Below are 21063 nucleotides of genomic sequence, written 5' to 3' on the forward strand. Positions count from 1 at the left end.
CTTTACAAAGAATTGCTTTAGCCATTATTGATTGAGAGCTACAAAAAATGTAAAATTCTTAAGGTTTCAGAGAAATTTGGTTGCTTTGTTGCCAGCCTCTAAATCAAAAACAGAACAGTTTTGAACATTTTTTTTATAGACTTTTAAACCTTAAGGTGGACTAATGACTTTTAGTGCTGTGAATTATACAGGATGGTTTTGAAATGCCTGGATATCTAAATTTGCATGCAACAAAAATGCTTCCCATAACATTTTTTCTTCTACATTTAAAGCCAAATCCTGCCCCCACTCTGCAGTTGCAGTAGGTCCTAAATGTAGGAGAATTATCAAAGCTCCACTGCAAAAACCAGGCTTCAGAGAAGCTGTTTACACAGTTGTTTAGCAACCATATGGCACAAGTCGTGTTCCAGGAGGGAGTTGGGGCAAGCCAGAGGTGTGGCCAATGGGTATGAAACTAAATGGATCTACTAACCCAGTTCTGTGTCAGCCAACAACCCTTAAGTAAACTAAACCAGCCGGGCTGTTATTAAATGCCTCACCCTGGTTTTGCCTACTGTAAAAATCTAGGTTTTGCTTTATGTCTTTCTGTCCACAATGACAGGGCCCAAAACTTACACATCCAGCCCCTATCTAGGATCACTCTATTCCCATCTCCCATCAGCATTGCTCAAGTCTCCTAGCCACCTAAGGTGGGCCTCGAAAGGATGGTACTGCCATAGCTGGTGTCTGAGTAAGGAGTCCTAGGGCAGGCTATCAAGACCACTGACAGTTCTTTATCTCCCAGACTCTCCACCACTCCCATGTACAGCCAACTAAAATGAGTCTACCCATGGATGGCTAAGCATTTCCATTCCTGTTTATTCTGGCTAAATGTAGTGTGTTCAGTTGATACATTATTGTTGTAAAAGATACATAGTGAAACATACAGGATGTGCAATCTAGCTGAGTTAATATTGCTGTTGGAACATTTGCATCTCTTCTTTTCATGATTTTAATTATGAAGACATATTAACATAGTCTCTTTTGCATTTAATATTATATTAATTCCATTTGAAAGTGAGTATGTGATTGAAATTGGAGGCCAGCACAAAAAGCTCAGTTAGGTCGCATAAAAGGCCACATCTAACTACTAAATAAGAAAGTGTTTGACCCATAAGTTATTGATTAGTGAACAAAAATTATAGAGCTATTTCCAAAAGGGAATAATGCAAGGTCTCAGTTTGGAAATCTTGATCACTGAGTTTTGTGTCTTTACAAGTGGCAGTGCTGAATTAATTTTCTGATGTATCTGTAAGTGCAAGCCAATTTACGGGAAAGAAGAAGGAACCTTTAGAACTAAACCCCTCAAGACTTATACATCTAAACAAAAATATAAAGTATCATGGAAATGGAAACCTGCAACAGGGGACATCTGAAGCTAAATGCAAAGCATATCCAGTCATCATTATTAAGGGTACGATTCTGTCGTGGATTCCATGACTTTTGGGGACTTCCAGGACTTCTGCAGTGGCAGGGCCAGAGCAGCGGTTAGGCCTAGGGCTGCTGGAGCAGTGGTTGGCAGCCAGTACCCAGGGCTGCCAGAGCAGCGGCTCCAGGGCTGAAGCAGCAGAAGTGGAGGGGCGTTTTGGGGTAGCAGCGCAGCTGGAGCAGCTACCACGGTCATCCCCGGGGCTGCCAGAGCAGTGGCAGGCGGCTAGACCCAGGGGCCACCAGAGCAGCAGGCCCCAATGGTCCCCCTCCAGAAGCACTCCCACTGTTAGTTGTGTCCGTCCCCCTCCCAACCCCCCCGGGGTATTTTTAGTAAAATTTAGGGACAGGTCATGGGCTTCCATGAATTTTTGTTTATTGTTAACAACCTGTCCCTGACTTTTACTAAAAATACCTGTGACAGAATCTTAACCTTAATCATTATGAAGCTCTAACACATACAATAGCTGGTCAGGAATTTTTCAATGAACTTTTTTTTCCATCAGAAAATGCTGATTTGTGGAAACAAACTTTTAGAGGAAATGGAATTTCTGGTCAAAATGAGAGCACTTCCATCCCAGAATAGCCAACAGCCTGATGGTTAGGCACTTGCCTAGGGGTGGGTGATCCAGATTCAAGTCTCTGCTTTGGAGCAGGGACATCTGAGGGGAATGCCCTATTCGAGGTTCGCTCTCTGTTCCACTGCAGGACAAAAACAACTTTTTAAACCTTGAAAACTTTAGTGAAACAGAATTCTTGTTTTCCAGACAGGGTAGTCTTGTGTAAAAATGATGTACCCTGTCTCGCAACTATATTAATTCGATCCTAATTAAAATGATTATGGCTGTGGTTTTGCCAGGAGGTGGCAGGGGAGAGAGGGTTTGTCACAGATTCTGTATTTTTATTTACAAGGACATTTTTAGTCTTAAACTGGCCCCATTGGCTTCACTGTCTTACGTAATGTTAACATCTTGTACGCACAACATTCTTCTCCTCCCTACCCCCAGACACTATGAAAACAGTCACAGTTTGTCACTAAATCACTTTGCTCTGCCCTGTCTACTCCTTCACCTCTTACTGTCCAGGAGAGCAATCACAGCAGCCCTTACCCATTTTGCTTCTCCCTACCCCTGACAACTCAATAACCAGGAACCACGTTACATGTAAAAAGAAATCTGTTTAAAAACCCAAAACAATTAGATCCTCTGCTTCAAGCATAACCATCTCACCAGCTGGGTGAGAGCTGGAGCTAAAGAGCAGTTGAATTGGCCTGCACCCCTTCAAACAAGAAAAGCCCTTTCCCAGCACCACTGACTTTCCCATAACTATATCAATGACATGTTGCTTTGTTACATGTATCTGTGACTGTGTTCCTCTCCATCCTGTGACATTTTAAAAAAATGTGCATCATGGCCATGATTCTATCTGGTTGCCCTCATTAATTTGAATGGTTTCTTCAGGTTTATAAAATACACTGTAATTAGTTCCTCAGGATATCTTATGGAGGCAGGGTATTTTAACTTATTTACCTGTGTTCTGAGCAGCAGGCTCAATCTGCTGAAGGAAGCAATCTTGCAGACTTGCTACTTGGGAAAGTGAGCCTTTCACTACCAGCTTCAGCTCATCCAAAGTGTCCTGGAGCAATCAGAGAAATTCACAGCATTCATCTCGGCACAACGAAGAAACAAGCATACAATCTTAAGAGGCTTTCCCCATTTCAACTGATGTGTGGATAGCTCTAAACCATGTTGGGTGGGGAGGGCTTAATAGCCACGATACGGTACCTCCTAACTAGTTTGGCCATTCCATAAAGTCCTTTTGACAGAAGACACTGCAATGAGCTGGGCAAAACCCCACATTTTGGTTTTGCAGATTTTCACACAGGTTTTTTTTTTTTTCTATTTTGAATCACATGATTTCACACAACAAATTTCAACAATAGATATTGCTATAACAACAATACCAAAAAATTATCCTGTGATTTCAAAGCAAAGGCATTTTTTGCTTGAAAACAAAATCATGTTCACTCAAAAAAAAAAAATATATGGGTACCTTACTATTTTGTGTGTCATAGAAATGGGCTCCTTTTCAAGTCTGTAATAAAATGAGGAGAAAACACTCCGTTTTGGACTAGTTTTCTATTTTATGAATATTTTGCATACAACTAGTTGCAATGATGGAAGATGTTTTTGTGCTGTGTTCCTGAAAGATACCGCTTTCTTAGGTTGATGTGGAAATCACAGTAAAAAATGTCAGCCCCCCTGCTTGGAATAACCCAGGCAGAGGTAGATAGCAAGGTTATAATCACATAGCTGGGATTTTGACTCCAGACCATTGCCAGTGTAGTTTTCCTCCTATTCCTTCCATTTCTGAATCAGTCATTACAGAGACTGAAGAGCCAAACTGCATATTTCTTGTACGCATGCACATTGAGCATAAATGCAGCCTATGTATTGTTCCTACAGATTTTCAGTAGGAACCTACTTAGAGCTCTCATTTTTGCAATAGGTAACAATTTACAAATAATCTGATCTTCAAGTAATACCTAGACTAAAACATCTTGGTTATGGTAGATTGTAAACTGGGTGAAATCCCGGTCCCTTTGCAATCAATGGCAAAATTTTCACTGACTTCAGTGCAGCCTGGATTTCACTCTATATCTAGAGAAGCCACCCAATTTTCCATTCATTTTACAGATTACTGTAAGACCTTCTCACTGCTAATGCACCTTCTTTCTAATTGCTCCACCTGCTCTTAAGTTTTCATACTTACCTGTGCCTTTTTTGGTAGGGTGCGAATTTCCACAGACTCTGAGCTGTGGTATAGACCTGAAAATGCTTTAGGTAGACCTTGAATGGCATCCACCTGCGTGCAGTCCAGATATAACTCTGCTGTGATGGATCCCCGCTGCAGACCACTCAACCTCAAAAGGACTGCATGGCGCTTCCCATCAGCCAGCTGGGTGTTGCTGAACATCACAGAGTTTAACTTCCCATCATTCTTCACGTAACGCAGGATGACTAGTAGAAAATACAAAACATGACTATAGGATGGCAACACAAAACGTGACGCGTGTCCTGATAATCTGAGTGGCTGGTGATTCGAAGCTCACTGTGGATACTTCTCACTGCTCTGGTTTATTTAATCACTTCTGCTTTGACAAATGTATCCCATATGCAAATATAAGCAGGGAATATAAATTTGACATAGAATTGCAGATGGAAGAAAACTCATAGGTGCAGTATTGTTGCCTACAGATCATTCTCCAGTGCTTTGTTCAGGCTCATTTTAAATTACTCAAATGATGGAGCATATGTCATCATAAGAGGGCATAATGTAATAAAATACACATTAACAGTGGTACAGCATTTAATTGGCAATCTGCAATTAATAGTATGGCAGAATTATACTCGACAGCCTAAAAGTTACTCTGCAGCAGAAATGCATAGCTAGAGTATAAGTTTCAGTAATGAGTATAACATCTCTGCAAAGGATGCTAACAATTGTGCAGTCAAATACACTGTTAATTATTACTTGATTCCATTTCTTTATCTGTCTTTCACCATGATGAACAGAAAATGAATACAAAAAGTAACACAGAAGAGAATGCAAACATAGTACTAAAATCTCTCTTCTTTTAATGCTTCCTGATAAAGAAGAGTTGTCAAACATCTGGCTTACCTGATGTACTCGCCTGGCCCCCAGGATAGACTGCACTTCACACACAGACACTCTTGTTATTAACTAAATTACTATATTGAAAAAAACTTTTAAAAATGAGTAAAATTGGAAAAGAAAAATCTATCCCCTAAGGAAACTGAATCTACAAGCGAGAATGAAACACCTCCTCAATGCCACCCAGCACTTATCCCCATGGTTACCTGCTAAACCTTCCTCTGTCCACAATCTCTTATGGGGGGGCAACCTAGCTGAGCATATGTGGAGATCCATAATAGCAACAGGGAGAACACATCTATGGTGTGTACAGCTACTTTCCAAGATCCCGTTGATTTAGCTTAAGTAACGTTATTGGAATCTGGCCCTTTTTTTGTGATATCACTCGCTCTGGCTAAGAAATCCAGATACCTGCAAACTTGGACTCCTAGGCATCTCAAGGGGATGGTAACTGTCCAAATTTTGTTTAAAATCAAGGCTAATTACATATATAAACAATAGTAATGTACTTCTGTCCTCTTTTGGAATCTTATAAAAGTGTTTGGAGGATTTTTTTTTTTTTTTTTTTATAATTGCAGCTTCTTTTTAATAGGGTAAAACAGCTGCTGGAACATCTTTCCTAGCTAGTGTCCAGACTTTGCAACATTTTACTGCTCTCGGGAATGAGAAATCTGTAAGTTACCCAATGAGTCTGTGTGAGTGAGGCAGAAGGTCTGTAGGTAGGATAAAGGGAAAATACAAAAATGCTCCCTGTATGTAAAGCCACTTGGCACATATTACATATGATATATTTATGATTACAACCCTCTAGAACTGAAGAAACAAGAGACTGGTGTTTAGACTCTTTGGATACTTGTAGGCAGTTATCATGACCCCTCTAGTTGTCATTTATTCTAAGGTTTGGGATTTCCACTATTCTTTTTATACTATTAATGACTCTTTGTGTTTCTTATGTGTTTTGAACTTCCTTAGAATTTTCTTTGGACACTACATTGATATCATTTGCTTTGGTCATTTCTTTCCATTTCTTAAATATAAAGAACCAGCTTTTGCTCTGTTTTACCAGTATAAATCCACAGTAATTCCAATGAATCTGATGAAGTCAATTCTGATTTATACCAGTGTGTGGCCCCTTCTATCTTTAGTTTATATATCCTTTCTGGAAATCTCAGCAGTTGCTGTCAATGACTCAATTATTTTCAGCATTTTCTATGTACAAAAACAGCCAGACATGAGATTTCCTTAGAATCACTTGGGGTCATCAGTAACTTGACAAAAAGTGACTCTGCTTACTGGCAAATGCTGAGTTTCACTTGCCAACTCTATGTTGCAGGCATTTACTTATGTGATTGCTACGTGCATGGGGATATATTAAAGCAGGATCCTTGGAACTGGGCCCTGCAGTCAGAATGACTGAACACAGCAGTGAGTCAGTCAGAGAGAAACCAGAGGACAGTGGTGGAGCACACAACTGATTGCTGGCCACCTGCCAGGATAGCTTTAGGACAGCTGAACTGTCTGGCTTGAGAGGAAGATCCAAGGACTCATTATTGGGCCAAAGCCAAAGGCCGGTCGAGGGGGCTGGAACAGTCTGTTGAAGAAGATGAGGGCAAAGTTTTGATGGACTACAGCCCCAGTTACACTCAAATCACCTGTGATCCTGCAAGTACCCTCCCACCGCCAGAATGCTTGACACGGACGACCTGCAGATAACGAAGTGTTCAGTTACTTGCACTGTCTAAAAAACATTCACTGTCATTCTGGCTCCTGAAAGCCAATACAATGGTCTGAGCTTAGAAAATGTTCAGTGAAACTACAGCTGCAGCATAGTAATAGACTGTGGCTCACAGAGCTGTTAAGCTATATCAGTTATATTTATTTAGATTTTAAAAGAAACATTGATGTAAAAGAGGTAATTCTGTTATGTGAGAACAGTTTTTCTCCAAGTGCCCTTATTAGGCAGTGAGCATGAGAAGTCTGCAGGACTATTTTAGCTTTTTGTCTATGAAAAATGCACCAGTTTAACTAGATCAAATTAAAAAAAAATGACCTACTTAAACAGGTGCAAATCCCTAATCTAGATACACTTAAAATGGTTCACCTCTTGCTTTTATCAAATTATCTTGCATCAGTAAGACTGATTACATTAATTTGATATAAGCAAGATTTAAACCAGTTACTGTACATTGACATTAGAAGTCTACAGCAGTTTAACTAGATTGAATTAGTTAAACCAGTGCACCTTTCTGGTATAGACAAGATCTTAGTGTAGACTTAGCAAATCCGGGGGTGGGAGGGAACCCACGTCCAATTATTCTGCTGTAAACCTCACACAGACATTAACGTACTTACAATAGAATAAACAAAAACAAAACCAGAATGTGTGCAAAACATCTGGACCCAGTTTTCAAACATGGTACAGTCACAGATAACTAACTTCTGCTTCGGGTTGCTTAGATCAACACTTAGTGCATCAGTGGAAATATTATGCCCCTATATTATGAAGTACAAATGTTTAGATTTCACATCTTGTTTAGGTGTCCATTTGCCATCTGGGCCCACAATGTGCATAACAATAAAGTCTTGAAATAATACTATATTTACCCTCAAAAGGATGCCAAATCATCCCCAGATTCCGTGTAATCATCTAACTAAGATGAGCTGTAGTGAAAAGCCCCACTCCAATGAGCATTCTGACCTACTGCCCACAGCTATTGTACTGCACACTGGATATTTTCAAAGCACTTAACAAATGTTAACTAATTATACAGGTGCATGTCCTAGGCAAACCACACTAAAATAATGTGGGAGAATAGATCTCAATGGACAGCTCTACTGAGGAAGTTCTGTCTGTTTAACTAATCTTAAATCTGAATTTATCATATAATGGTGCTAGAGTGGCAGCCTTGTAGACTGAAATTCTCTACGTATTCAAGAGTCCAAAAGGAAATGAGTAGTGACAGTGCAAGCTTCTCCACACTGCCCATCAATATACCTCAATCCCGACACAGAGGGATCATCTGTAAAGATGAGAAGGTAACTCACTCTTCGTGTTCACTGTGTGCAATAGAAACATATTAAGAACTGCCAGGGAACAATTTAAACATTGTCTATAAAGCTCAAAAAGTCTGTTCCTTAATGCATACCAAGAAAGATCTGAAGGCATGCAAAAGTTCTTGCAAATTAGACACAAGCGTGACTTATTTTTTTTCAACAACGTGTGTGTGTATATACACTGTGCCTGATCCTGCAGTTCTTACTGAGGGCCAGTGCAACCTATTAGGCGACCTAGGCGGTCGCATAGAGCACTAGCATTTGGGGGGCGGCATTTTCTTCGGCGGTGACCGCAGTGGCCAGATCTTCGGCTGCCCCGGTCGTCGTCGGCATTTAGGCGGAGGGAGCTGGGGCAAGGGGGGCGCGGGGAGGGCTGCCTGCAACAAGTAAGGGGGGGGGCACGCAGGAGAACTCCCCGCCCCAGCTCACCTCTGCTCCGCCTCCTCCCCTGAGCACGCCGCCCCGCTCTGCTTCTCTCCCTCCCAGGCTTGCGGCACCAAACAGCTGATTGGCGCCGCAAGCCTGGGAGGCGGGAGAAGTGGAGCAGCGACGGCATGCTTGGGGAGGAGATGGAGCAGAGGTGAGCTGGGGTGGGGAGCTGCTGCACGGCTCCCCGGGTGGGGTGCCTGAGGGCGGAGGGGGGTTGGGAGCTGCCGCAGGGCTCGGGGAGGGGGCAGAGCAGAGGTGAGCTGGGGTGGGGAGCTGCCACACAGCTCCCCGGGCGGGGGGGGAGCTGCCACGGGGGAGCTGCCGCAGGGCTCGGGGAGGGGGCGGAGCAGAGGTGAGCTGGGGTGGGGAGCTGCCGCAGGGGAGGGCCAGGGGGGGTGGGGAGCTGCCGCAGGGGGGGGCGCCGCCGCAGGGCTCGGGGAGGGTGCAAGGTGGAAGTTTCGCCTAGGGCGCGAAACATCCTTGCACCGGCCCTGTTCTTACTCATTGACTTCAGGAGCAGTTTCCTGGAGCTATAGGACCAGACCTTTGGTTTTAAGGGTTTTCTCTGTATGCGCCTCTGTATTTTCTAATTAAAAAGATATAAGTTGTTCTTTTAAGTGAGTGGGAGAATTTTCCTACATCTAACTTAAAATTTCTCAACAAATATATTTCTAACTTTGCTCAAGTCCGTACGGTGCCTCTTAATTAACTGTTTCCAATAAACAGAGAACAAACATTCTCCATCACCTGAAAGATTCTATAAGCGCTAGGAACATTTGGTTTGCACAGTCAAATCTAAACTTCAGGTCCATGGCGCAAGTACCCTTCTTTCATATGCATGAGGCAGCAAGTGCGTGTGTCTGTCACATTCCTTAGTAATAAGAAGCAGTGATTGTCCCAAGGGGAAAAAGGAAGGAAAACAACTTTACATGTTTCTTTAGGAGCCATTCAGCGCTTGCTTGTAGCAAGCTGGCTAGTAGAACGCAGAGACCCCAGTTGACTTTCTCAGCATGCTTCTCCAAGTAGGCATCAGGGTAGTATCAGTGCTGTGCAAGGAAGCATAAAAAGGGAGGCGAGAATGTTGCCAACACTTATATCTTCCTGAGCAGTAGAATGAGCAGGTGATGAGTAGTGAAATAAACAACAAAAGAGTAGCTGCAAATAACATTTGTAAAGACTATTGCAGACATGTCAATAATTGTAGATCCATAAAATAAGGAAGTTGGGGTCAAATAACTTACCTTTATTCAATCGCCCCACCACTGTAAATTCAAAATACTTGCTATTGTCATCTGAAGAATATAAGCCAAATATGGTGGCTGTACTCTTTGTCTGCAATTTGAATGTTGAGAGCACATATACTTCATTCAATGTAGGATCAGCAAGCGCTTGCTGTAGAAAGTTTACCAGTCTCCGGCTGGGAGATGAAAGAAGATCAAAAACTGTAAAATAAAAGGATTTGGGAAGTTGGTAGGTAAACTATATATCAAATCATAGTACAATAATGACCCAAGAGAACTTCATCTAATATCCCTCAATGACTTCTCTTTGGGGGATAGAAACTATTCTTTGTTGTCATGGGGATATTTGAGCAATTAATCCAAATTCTCTCTGAACTGCAGCTAGAATATATAAAGCAATTTTTCACTCATGACATCAGACTCTTTACGGCCTTTGTTGTCACTTATTTCATTTTAGCAACAGTTGTTAGCAAGTATTATCTATTATTGCTCAAATACTAGCATCCTTTACTCTATTTTTCAATTCAAATTATCAAAATCTTTTAATGCAGATTTCTAAAATTCATCTTTTTAACAGAAATCTCTTAACCCACTGTTGTTTTTATAAATTCAGACACTGTCATTCATGCTTCAATCAAGTCCAAGATCTAAAGTCAAAATTTGCATGTAAAAATTTCAGTGTACTGTACGGTACAAATATTTTGGTTTCAGTTAATATAGTCTATATAGGCAGATATCTAATATGATATAAATGATTACTTTCTTTGACTTTCCAGAAGGCTAAAAGAAGACATTTTACGTAAATAAGACCCACATTCTCTTCATAGTACTGATACCAAATCAAGGCACATCTGAAGGCATAGATTAAGAAACTGAAAGGAGTGACATAATTAAATCTACTTGAATTCTCTTTAACTTTTAAAGAATGCATATAGACCTTTTTCTGATAGTCTCACATAGTTAGAAGCATAGAATATCTCTCACTTTCTTTTTTAACACCTATATCAAATCACGCTTTTCTCAATATTTCCAAATCTTTGAATACATTTTTCTAAGACAGAATTGGAACAAAGGCACACTTTTCTGTTGATGAAATATTGTTATTTTACTATGGTCGTTAATTATTACTGCTTTTTGAGTAATAAATATAGATGGGAGGGTAAAAGTTAATTAAATGCCTCCAAACCAAATCACCAATGCTACTAGAAATCTTGCAAATCTCGGATATAAACCAAATATTATTAAAATTGCATATTTCCTATCTCCTTCCTATAAGAACTAATTACAAGGGAACCACTTCAGTAAACTTGTGGTAGTTCTGTTTATTTAGTCACAGTGCTGTACATAAGGTATGCCCTTTTAATAGCTCCATTATGTTAGGGCTATATTACCCCACCCTCACTAACAAGACAAAAACTGGTGGAACTCAATGGGGGTGGAAGACTGGATACACAGAAGAAAGGTAACAGCAGCTCTGTGGTATGCTCTGCCTTAGTTTTCCAAAGTTATAATATAAAGTTTAGGCTGAAAAGGTGAGGGACAGGTAGGCCTGCTCTGCCTGGCCTCATCTCCTATAACTCTGTCCCTCAGCTACAACAATTTTGACTCAGTCAATTTTGACTGCATTATTTTTCAAAGTGACCGCTCTGTATAATGAATTCCACTGAATGCACCTTTCCCTACACCCGGGGCAGCAGTTGTCTCCAGGGCAGCCAACAGAAGGGACTACATGGGAACACAGCTTCCTCCAGGATCACATGAAAACACCTCAGCTCTAAGGAGGCACTGGGATTCCATGCTCCCAAGTTCTATGCAAGTTTCAGGATACCAGATGGGTTAGAGGGCAGAATCACTCCCCATTGCATTTGGATGCAAATGGAATTCCCCCACAGAATGAGGAAAGAAGGAGGTTCTCCCCTTATAGGCGGCCTTCATTTCTTATAAACCTATTGAAAGTTGCACTAATATTCTACTATTTAATGGCCTGATTCTTATGCACCTCAATCTCCCACTGACTTTACTAGGTGTTTGTGGTACACTACAAAAGAAGGACCAGGCTCTAAATGTACCCAAGATTTATTGTCGAATACCAGAGAAATGAATGTCTGAGAGCCACCTCGCCAAATGCCATTGCTAGCATTAATTTATATCCAAAAATGATTTCATTATATACACAGGGCAACCAAGAAGGATTGAGCCCTCACTTCTACTGAGATCAATGATATGGTGGAGGAGGGATTGACACTTCTTCACATTTGGCCCATAGAAAGAAGCCACATAGCCCCAATCAAAGACAGAAGGACAACTCACTACTTCATACAGCAAACTCTTGCAGGTAATAACCACCCAAAATATGCAGCTAAATCTTCTAAGTTATAACATTGGCATAGAATAGAAATCTTCTAGGTCTGTTAAATGCTAAAACAGTTATTGAAAAGGGCATATATTAGTCAAATCCATCCCTGGTGTGAGGCACTCACTTGCTAGCAACAGTTGCTGGCTAGGACAAGCGTCTACCCTCCTACAGGTATGTCTACACACTTAGCAGTGTTCTCTGGGTAGTGCCAGCTTTGAGGCCCCAGCAAGCCCATGATCTGTTTGGAAGGAACAAGAAGAAATGTAAAAGAGAATCACACTTTCATTTTAAGAAAAGTAATCTTCTAGCCCCTTTCCTTGGAACGGCAGACTTTAAAACAAACTTATTTGAGCAAATTGCTAGAACTGAAAGGAACAAGCAGTAGATCTCCATTCATGCAGCCAAACATGTCCCCAAACACATACTCTTTTGTTCTTTCATTCTTTTTTCAAATGAGTCAGTGAAGTTTTCAGTGTATCCCAAGAATCATCTTACTAACTCTTTCCAAATTCCTTAGGATGGATGTACAGTGCAGTGTGATAATGTTGGAGGGGGATTAATTACATTTGAAGAGAATGACAAAATATTGTTTTGGAGGCCTCCGCAAAAATGTTAAGTCTAACTGTGCAATCTGGGAATTCTCAAAGAGAGGATGTGAAGTTCTTAGAGGAGAAAGGAGCTTGGGAGAATGAAGGCAATGAGGGAAGCTATTGAGGGGATCAGGGAGGAGACCAGCAGAAAAGGGCTCCTGTCCAAGGCAGTAGACCAACAAAGTGTGTCAGACAATGTGGACTTGTAAGCAATAGATGCATCACCATGATGATTTGAAGGAAAAGCTTTTATCAGTTTTATAGGTGTTACTTTTCAGTTTCATTGTGCTCTTGTTTTTGTATTATGAGAAAGTAAATCAGGAATTTCTATTTTCTCTATATAAAACCCATAAATGTGTACACCTCAAGTTTATCTCTTATTGTCCCCTGTTTAAACTAAACAGTCCTATTTCTTTTCTGTCCATTTTCATATGTAAGTCTCTCCAGGCCTCTAATAATTTTTGTCACCCATCTTTAAACCCCTTCTATTTCTGTGAGATGCAGTAATCAGAATCAAACATATTATCCCAGATGAAGGCATACCAATGTTTTACATAATGGCATTATAATTTTCAGTACTATTTTATAATTCATCTTTCATGCATTCTAATATTTTTGACTACCATTTCCCACTGAAAATAAGTTTTCATTGGGCTGTCTATGGTGACTTTCAGGTCTTTTTCCTGTGTGGTTACGTTAATTTAGAATCTAGCAATGTGTACAAGAAGTGCAGGTTATTCCTTTCACTACGCACTACCCTGCACATGTCAATTCTGGATTTAATCTGCCATCATGCTTTGTTAGAGCCTTTTGAAGTTGTTTTTTCTAGTCAGGACTAACCTAAATAATTCTGTCTGCTGAAAATGTTCCTACATCACTGTTCACCCCCTTCCCAGATAATTAAGAAAACATATTAAACAACATCGCCCCTAGGATGAAACTCTGGCCCTATTGAAATCAATGGTAAAACTCCCACTGTCTTCAGTGAGGCCAGAATTTCACCCCTAATATGGAACCTTGGAGTATTCCATTGTTAACTTTTTGCTATGTCGACAATTAACAATTTATTCCTACTCCTTGTTTTCTGTCTCTATTGTCAGCTTCTAAACCATGACCATATTTTGCCTCTTACTTTTGTAGATACACTCAAAGAAGTCTAGTAGATTTGAGAGATATGATTTTCCTTTTGCAGAAGCCATGTTGGTTTGTCCCTGTCATATTGTTTATCCAGATGTTTTCTAATTCTGTTTTTAATAATCTTGTTTTTCTGGGAGAGCACTGTCAAGGACAGTACAGTTTCATTATTATTGTCATTAGCGGAAAGACACGTACTAATATTTTTTGTAAGTCAATATCTTCTTGTAAAGTAAATCTAAAAATGTTTTAAATCCCCGATATGCCCCCCAGCCTTGAATGTTGTCTAGCATATTATCAAGATGATGGAGAGGGCTGAAAAGGCACAACGGACCAAATGCCTCCTTAATGTAAACTGGTGCAATTCCCAGAGTTTAACTGCTCACAATCAAGCTAAATTTGATCCAGTAAAAATGCTAAAGTTATTGAACATGTAGTATGTTTGCAGCCTAAACATTTACTGAAATAGAGTAGAGTACTGACTTCCTGTGTAGCATACTTTTATTATATAAAGCCATGTTTCTTAAATGGTGTGTTGCAACCCACCAGTTGGTTGGGAAGATTCTAGATAGGTTGTGGGCCCAGTTTAGAAGGGAGGCCCTGGTTTGTGAGAGGGAAGAAGAGGCCATCCATGATGAAAGGGTGGCCAGGCCAAACCTGAGTGGCGTTGCAACCTGGCTCGTTGGGCTGCAACCCCCAGAGCAAGGAGCTGAGCCCAGCTCCGTAGAACAGGAGCAGATGCTGCAGGGTAAGTGCAGGGTGGGCTAGCTCTCCAATCCCATCACCCCAAGGCCTAAACCAGGATTAGGGTTGCAGTGGCAGTGCGAAGGGTGCTGCTGCAGGTAGTGAGCAACCCCTCAGCAGGGTGAAAAGGAGGAGGTGGCAGAGGAGGATGACTCTGGCCTATGATTTTGGGCTCTTCCACCCGTGAATTTGGATCCTGGGTGTGCAAGAAAAGACAAAAGGCAGTTGGTGGGTCACTGTAGCGGGGTGGTTACCCCGCTCCTGCCCTGAAGGGCTTAAAACAGCCCTGGGGGAAGGTTGTGGCTGGGAGCTGCTATGCTGGGCTGATTGGGAAGCAGCTGCAGCTGGACCACACCCCAATCAGGCCTCAGCTGGCCCTATATAAAAAGGCTGTGAGCCAGCGGTCAATCAGTCTCTCTCTGCCTTCAGAGGGAGAAGGGACTGGCTGCAGTGAGCTAGAGACAGAGTACCTGAGTGGAGCAGAGCTGGGGACAGGCTGGGGAGCTCCAGCCTGGAAAGCCCCAGGCTGCGGCCTAGTAGGAGGCCAAGGGGTACTGGGGGTTGCAGAGGGCGGCCAAGGCAGCAGGTCCAAACCCAACCTTGCCTGTGATGAGTGGCCTATACTGCAATCTGCCCCAGGGAGCGGGGGCTAGTTGGTGACTGGCAGTGGCCTTATTCTGAGGCGAGGTAGGGATAGTGGGTGGGAGTTCCCCAGGGAGGGGAGACCCTAGTACTGAGGGGTGTACTGCCAGGGGGCAGCACCCCAGATAAAAGGGGACCGGGAGGGACATGGGGGCTGGAGGACAGGCGGACCACCGGCCTGCAGGGGGCGCTCCAATGCTGAAATGAGCTAATTTCCGGAAGTAACCAGCAGGAGGTGCCGCAGGGGTGAGTCTGCTCGTCTACAGTCACCTTAGTAAAACACTGGGATACCAGTGATAGAAAGTAATAACATCAGAAGTTATTTATTCACATGTGTGTTATACTCCACTGTTAAAGGAACATTCATACCAGGATTTCAAAGTGCTTTCCAGACATTAATTAATCTGCAAAGCACCTTTCTGAGTTAGGTAAGTGTTGTGCTCATTTTAGAGATGGGTAAACTAAGGCCATGCCTACATTACAGACTTTGGTCAACACAAATTACATCAGCGTACAGCAGCTGAAATTTGTATCTCTCTCATATGCATACATGCTTGCATTGCTGCTGCACATACTCACCAGGAGTGCTTGTGTTGATGCAAAGTGAAGTGCAGGTATACCAGTGCGCCATGTGCTCGCATGATGCCTTTTGGGAAATTTTTGCAATGTGTTGTGGGATAGAAATGCTTGCCCAGGGATCTCTGGAAGCTAGGGGTCAAGTTCCCAGCATGCAACTTTCTCCATTCCATAATGCCATCCATATCACATAATTTTCAAGACTTATTAAAAAAAACAACCCCCTCTCCCCACCACACATGGCATTTTTGGTGTCTGCCATTTCTGACAGAAGGATGGAGCCCACAAAGCTCTGCACTGTTCTCATGAATGCTGCAAATACAGGATGCATGATTCTCCCATATTTGCAGACTCGCAGGAAGTACTGCAACAACAGGGGACATGAGGATTTCTTCAAGGATAGTTTGCTAAGGAACATGGTGAAAAACCATTCAAGGCTGTCGGCGGTGTTCACGGAGCAGCTGCAGATGATTAAGCACCACTTCTGGGCCCAAGAAAAGAGCACCTACTGATGAGATTGCATCATAATGCAGGTTAGGAACAACAAGGAACTTCCAGGTGTGAGAGAGTCCATATTCCTGGATCTGTGCCCCAAGCTCGCCCAGTCCTCCAGTGCAGGTGCACCAGAAAGAGAACTGCATTGACAGTGGAGAAATGAGTGGCAATCATACTCTGGAAGCAACACCAGATTGCTACCAGTCAGTAGGAAATCATTTTGGAGTTGGAAAATGCACAGTGGGAACATGCAAATTTGTAGGTCCATTAAATGTCTCCTGCTATGGAGGACAGTGACTCTCAGCAATGTGCAGGACATAGTGGATGGATTTGCAGCACATTAGGGTGACAGACAACATGCATATCCCTATTTTGACACTAGCCATAGTACATCAACAGAAAGGAGTACTTTTCTGTGGTTATGCAAGCATTGATGGATCACTGGGGATACTTCATTGATATCAGCATGGGCTGGTGACGGATTTCACTCACATCTTTAAGAACACAGGACATTCTTTCCCAACCAGCAAATTACCACTGGTGATATTGAAATGCCAGCAGTGATTCTAGGGGACCCAGCCTACCCTTTGCTCCCTTGGCTCATGCTGTGCACTGGCCACCCTAACAGCACCAAGAAAAGAGACAACTACGGGCTCAGCAGGTGCAGAATAACAGTTGACTGTGCTTTTGGTAGATTGAAGGGGCGCTGATGGCGTTTACTCACTAGATTGGATCACAGTAAGAAAAATATCCCAATGGTTATAGCTGTCTGTTGTGTCCTGCATAATAACTGAGGCAAAGGGGAAAAATACTGTTGCCAGGGTGAAGGGGGAGCAAGCTCTGACTTTGAACAGCCAAACACGAGGGCCATTATAAGACCCAACATGGAGCTATGTGGTTGAAGGAGGCTTTGAAAGAGCACTTTAGTGGTCAGCCAGAGTAGTGTTCTCTGCTGGAGGGTTCTCTGGGCCTGGAGCTTTGGGTGCTGCTAAAAATTGTGTAGTGCTCGCTGCACATTTATAAATAGACTGAATCTATGAATTATGTGGCGGCTGTACACTTATAAGTACTGTTTGCTTTAAGTACCAGTGTGCATTCTGCAATATTTGTTGTGAACTAAAAAAGATAATTTGGGTCTCCAAAAATAAAACTTTGAGTAGGAAAAGCAGTGCAAAAAACCACAGGCAATGTAATACAAATGTTTCATATGAATTAATGGAGTGGAACTACTGCTGATCCCTGTGTACCCCTTTGCCTACATCCCCAGTGCAATCTGCTTGTACATATCCATGTTTCTATGGCGAGTCTGTAGCTGTGCTTGCACAGCCTCTTCTCCGCACAGGCCCAGGAGATCCAATACCAGGCAGGAGTGCGTTTAGTGCATGGAGCTGGCATAGTTGACTAAGTGGTTGCACACAACAAGGGTGAGCTGCTCGGTGTGCTTGCCAAGGTGAGCAATCAGGAAAAGGCAATTGGAAAACACGAGGAGTTCTAAAAAGGAGGGTGTCTTCCAGTCTCTGTGATCTCTCGGGGCAGAGGACTTTAAAATTGTGATCCCAGTAGTCACTGTCACAGAGAATGGGGAATTGTGGGACAGCTGCTGGAGGACTGTTAGGGTCAACACAGGCCATCCAGCGTTTACACTCGCATTGTGTCAACCTCAGTAGTGACTGTTCAGGGAGGTGGGTTTACTGCATTGCTGGAACAGGGCACTTACATTGGCCAGAGACAAATGTAAGCATGGACACGTGAACAAACAGATGGACACAAGGTGACTTATATAGACCTAATTTTATAGTGCAGACCAGTCCTAAGAAACAAAGAAGGTAAGTGACTTCCCCAAGTTCACACAAGGAGTTAGAACTCCTAGTTGGATTTTGTTCCCAACTCCTAGTCCCCTGCTGCAGTCACCAAACCTCACTCCACTTCTCGCCAACATCTTATAATATACAAAGGCAGCATCTCTCATAGTGCCGTACACCCAATATCAACATTTGGTCTATATAGAGGTCTTGGGGGAGAACTTGAAATAATTGTTCTTCTGGCTCTGAGGTAAGAGCTCTATCAACTGAACCAGACTAGACCAGTAAGGAAACATCTCATATATAAAATGAAATCATCATCATAAAACGGTCACATAGTGCAGTCTAAGGAGGAGAGATACCCCCTGCCCAGATTCTTATATTAGCTGTAGAAGAGAATCTGTAGGAAATAGAAGAGGCAATGCATACTTACGCTAAATGTATACTTGGATATTGAAAGCCTATTTAATACAAAATGCTACTTGAGCCTTTGGAACCTGGCAAATATACTCTTTGTCTACAAAACAGATTTAAAAAAAAATACTGAGTAAAAATAAGTCAATACAAGTTAAAGGTTCAGATTTTTAAAGCTGTCCAAAGGAAGATGTGTGTCTGTATTTTGAAAATCTCAACCATAATTTCCAGAGAATGCCATCTTTTTGCCTCAAAAGCAAACATAGAGAGTACACTACTTTTACAACGTTTAAAAACAGCCTCTTTCCAGACTTATGGAAGAATTTTCCCTAAAGCAATCACATCTCTCAGTTACAAGGTTACAGTGTTCAAATCAAAATGTGCAAACAGGTGGAATAACTACAAGTAGAGGTTACTGGGAAATGAAACAACACAGCATCCAGACATTACCAGTACATTATTAGTAATACCAAGTCAAATGAGTCTTTCTGAAATTCTCTAAGGACGAATTTAACTTTCACTAACCTAAGATTTTGTTTCTGCGCCGCCGGCCGCCCCCCCCCCCCACACACACCGCCCAGTGGTCAACTCAAGTTGGCACCAACTCTTAACATACTAAAGGCACTTGTGCTTTACTGAGCCTTCAATAAATTAAGATGACGTTTGTGCCTGACACATTCATTCCTGTTGGGGTACTTTAGAGTAAATCACCATAAAACTAAGCACAAGTAGAAAACTGCGCCTATGTCTAATCCTTAGTTACATTGTCCTCACATAGGTCGTACGGTTCGTGTGTACTGGGACAGAGGAGAGAAGAACAAAGACCGAGGAGACTAGAAGATAGGAGATAAGAAGAATAACCCTACAGAATGTCACTAAGAGGTGAAACATGTCACAGATGCCTGTGAAATCACATGGTTTCCTCACATCTGGGTATCTAGATAAACATGATCCCAGACCAATACTGAAATAGACGTAGACAACTCATTGCTCATTTAAAGAAAAAGGAAAGTTTCTTTAAAAGTTCGAGACCCTGGTGCTTATCTATTCAGTTAACCAGCTTAATTCCCACTGTTCCGCTGTGCTACCTTAGCCCCTTTCACGGGTTAAATAATGACCTTAAGGAGATTTATTTGCATTCGATGTAGCCATCTTTGCCTCAGGGAAGAGATCCTGGGGTTTCTATCACTGCCACCGTATGTTTCCAGTCAAGTCACCTGCTGTCTGGCATGACAATGCACCTCTGCAGAATAAATACTCCTCGACCGGAGGCGAGTCAGCTGGGAAAGCGCCTCACCTATTCCTATCACCGCCCCTTCGCGCGTCGGGCTGCAGAAGGGAAGCTGCTCCTTACCTTGCGGGGCAGACTGGACGCCAGAGCCCGGGCACAGCTGCAGGAGAACTTGCAGGAGCAGGACGGTGACTTGGCGCTTGCTCAGCATGTTCAGTGCAGCGGTGGGAGAGCGCAGCCCAGACTCCTGCCGCGCCTTTGGGGAAGAGGAGAAGGATGCCGGGAGCTGGCCCCTAAGCAGCGAGGGGCATGGAGCGCGGCTCGGGGCTGGCGGCTCTTGCTCGGAGGCTTTGCTCACTCAAGCTCGGCAGCCCAGGCAGGGGCTGTTTAACCCGGGGACCTGCTCCTTGTGTGGGGAAGGAGGCGGAACTTCGGGAGGCTGCAGTCCATTGGCCGCAGGGTCCTTTCCCCTAGACAGGCAGTGGCAGGAGGAGGAGGGCGAGAGGCAGGGGGAGAAGCCGGTGGCTTGTGCGGGACAAGCAGCGTTAGAGACTGACATAAAGAGCTGCCCCGAGAAACACCGAGATCGGCTCAGGGAGTAGGGGGGTTTCCCCAGCCCTAAAGGAGAAAATGATTTGGCGGGAGTTCACTTTCCCCTAATCTCTTGTATTTCGAAAAAGAGAGGCCACAGCTTTGGTTGTTCTCTTTTAAAATAAGAAATTAGAATCTGTACACTAGCAAAGACTGAAACAGAGCAACCCACACCTGATACAATTACACAACGTTATTGGAGCTTGCCTTGGCCATCCAGGGATGTCTTCCAACGAATTCACTCCATTTTACACCAAAAATACACGTGTATCAAGAGTGGGACTCATATGGAAAATTAATTTAACTACTAGTCATTTATATTAGTATCTGTTCCAGTAAACCTAGATCCAACTGAAAGCATTAACCAATGTGGCCCTTAGATAAATTATGAAAATCAACAGAAATTAAATACATCCCTAAAGATGACCTGCAAAAGATTTTTTTTTTTAAAATTGAGCATAGAGCACTGTTGGGATTCTTTACTGAGGCACATAAAGCATGCCCTTTAAAGATTTCTTTGCTGCTTGTTTTTTACCTGAAGGCTGGTCTACACCCAGAAATTGAACTGATTTAACTAAATTGGAAATGGCTGATGGAAATTGTGTAGGTTGATTTCAGAATG

At 42.6% G+C, this 21063-nt stretch overlaps 1 protein-coding gene across 2 annotated transcripts in view; it reads right to left on the reverse strand.

Moving 5' to 3' along the window:
* THBS4 (thrombospondin 4) overlaps positions 1-20061 on the reverse strand; it is a 58196-nt gene extending 38135 nt beyond the window's left edge. For both annotated transcript variants that reach the window (XM_065406883.1, XM_065406882.1), the window contains exons 1-4: positions 19974-20061; positions 9867-10067; positions 4240-4487; positions 2997-3102 (exon numbers count right to left, since the gene is read on the reverse strand). In XM_065406883.1, the coding sequence (XP_065262955.1) occupies positions 2997-3102; positions 4240-4487; positions 9867-10067; positions 19974-20061 (643 nt within the window). The remainder of the gene's footprint in view (positions 1-2996; positions 3103-4239; positions 4488-9866; positions 10068-19973) is intronic.
* Positions 20062-21063: the final 1002 nt, after the last annotated feature.

The sequence above is a fragment of the Emys orbicularis genome, chromosome 6, assembly GCF_028017835.1.
Source record: "Emys orbicularis isolate rEmyOrb1 chromosome 6, rEmyOrb1.hap1, whole genome shotgun sequence".
Classification (NCBI taxonomy): domain Eukaryota; kingdom Metazoa; phylum Chordata; order Testudines; family Emydidae; genus Emys; species Emys orbicularis.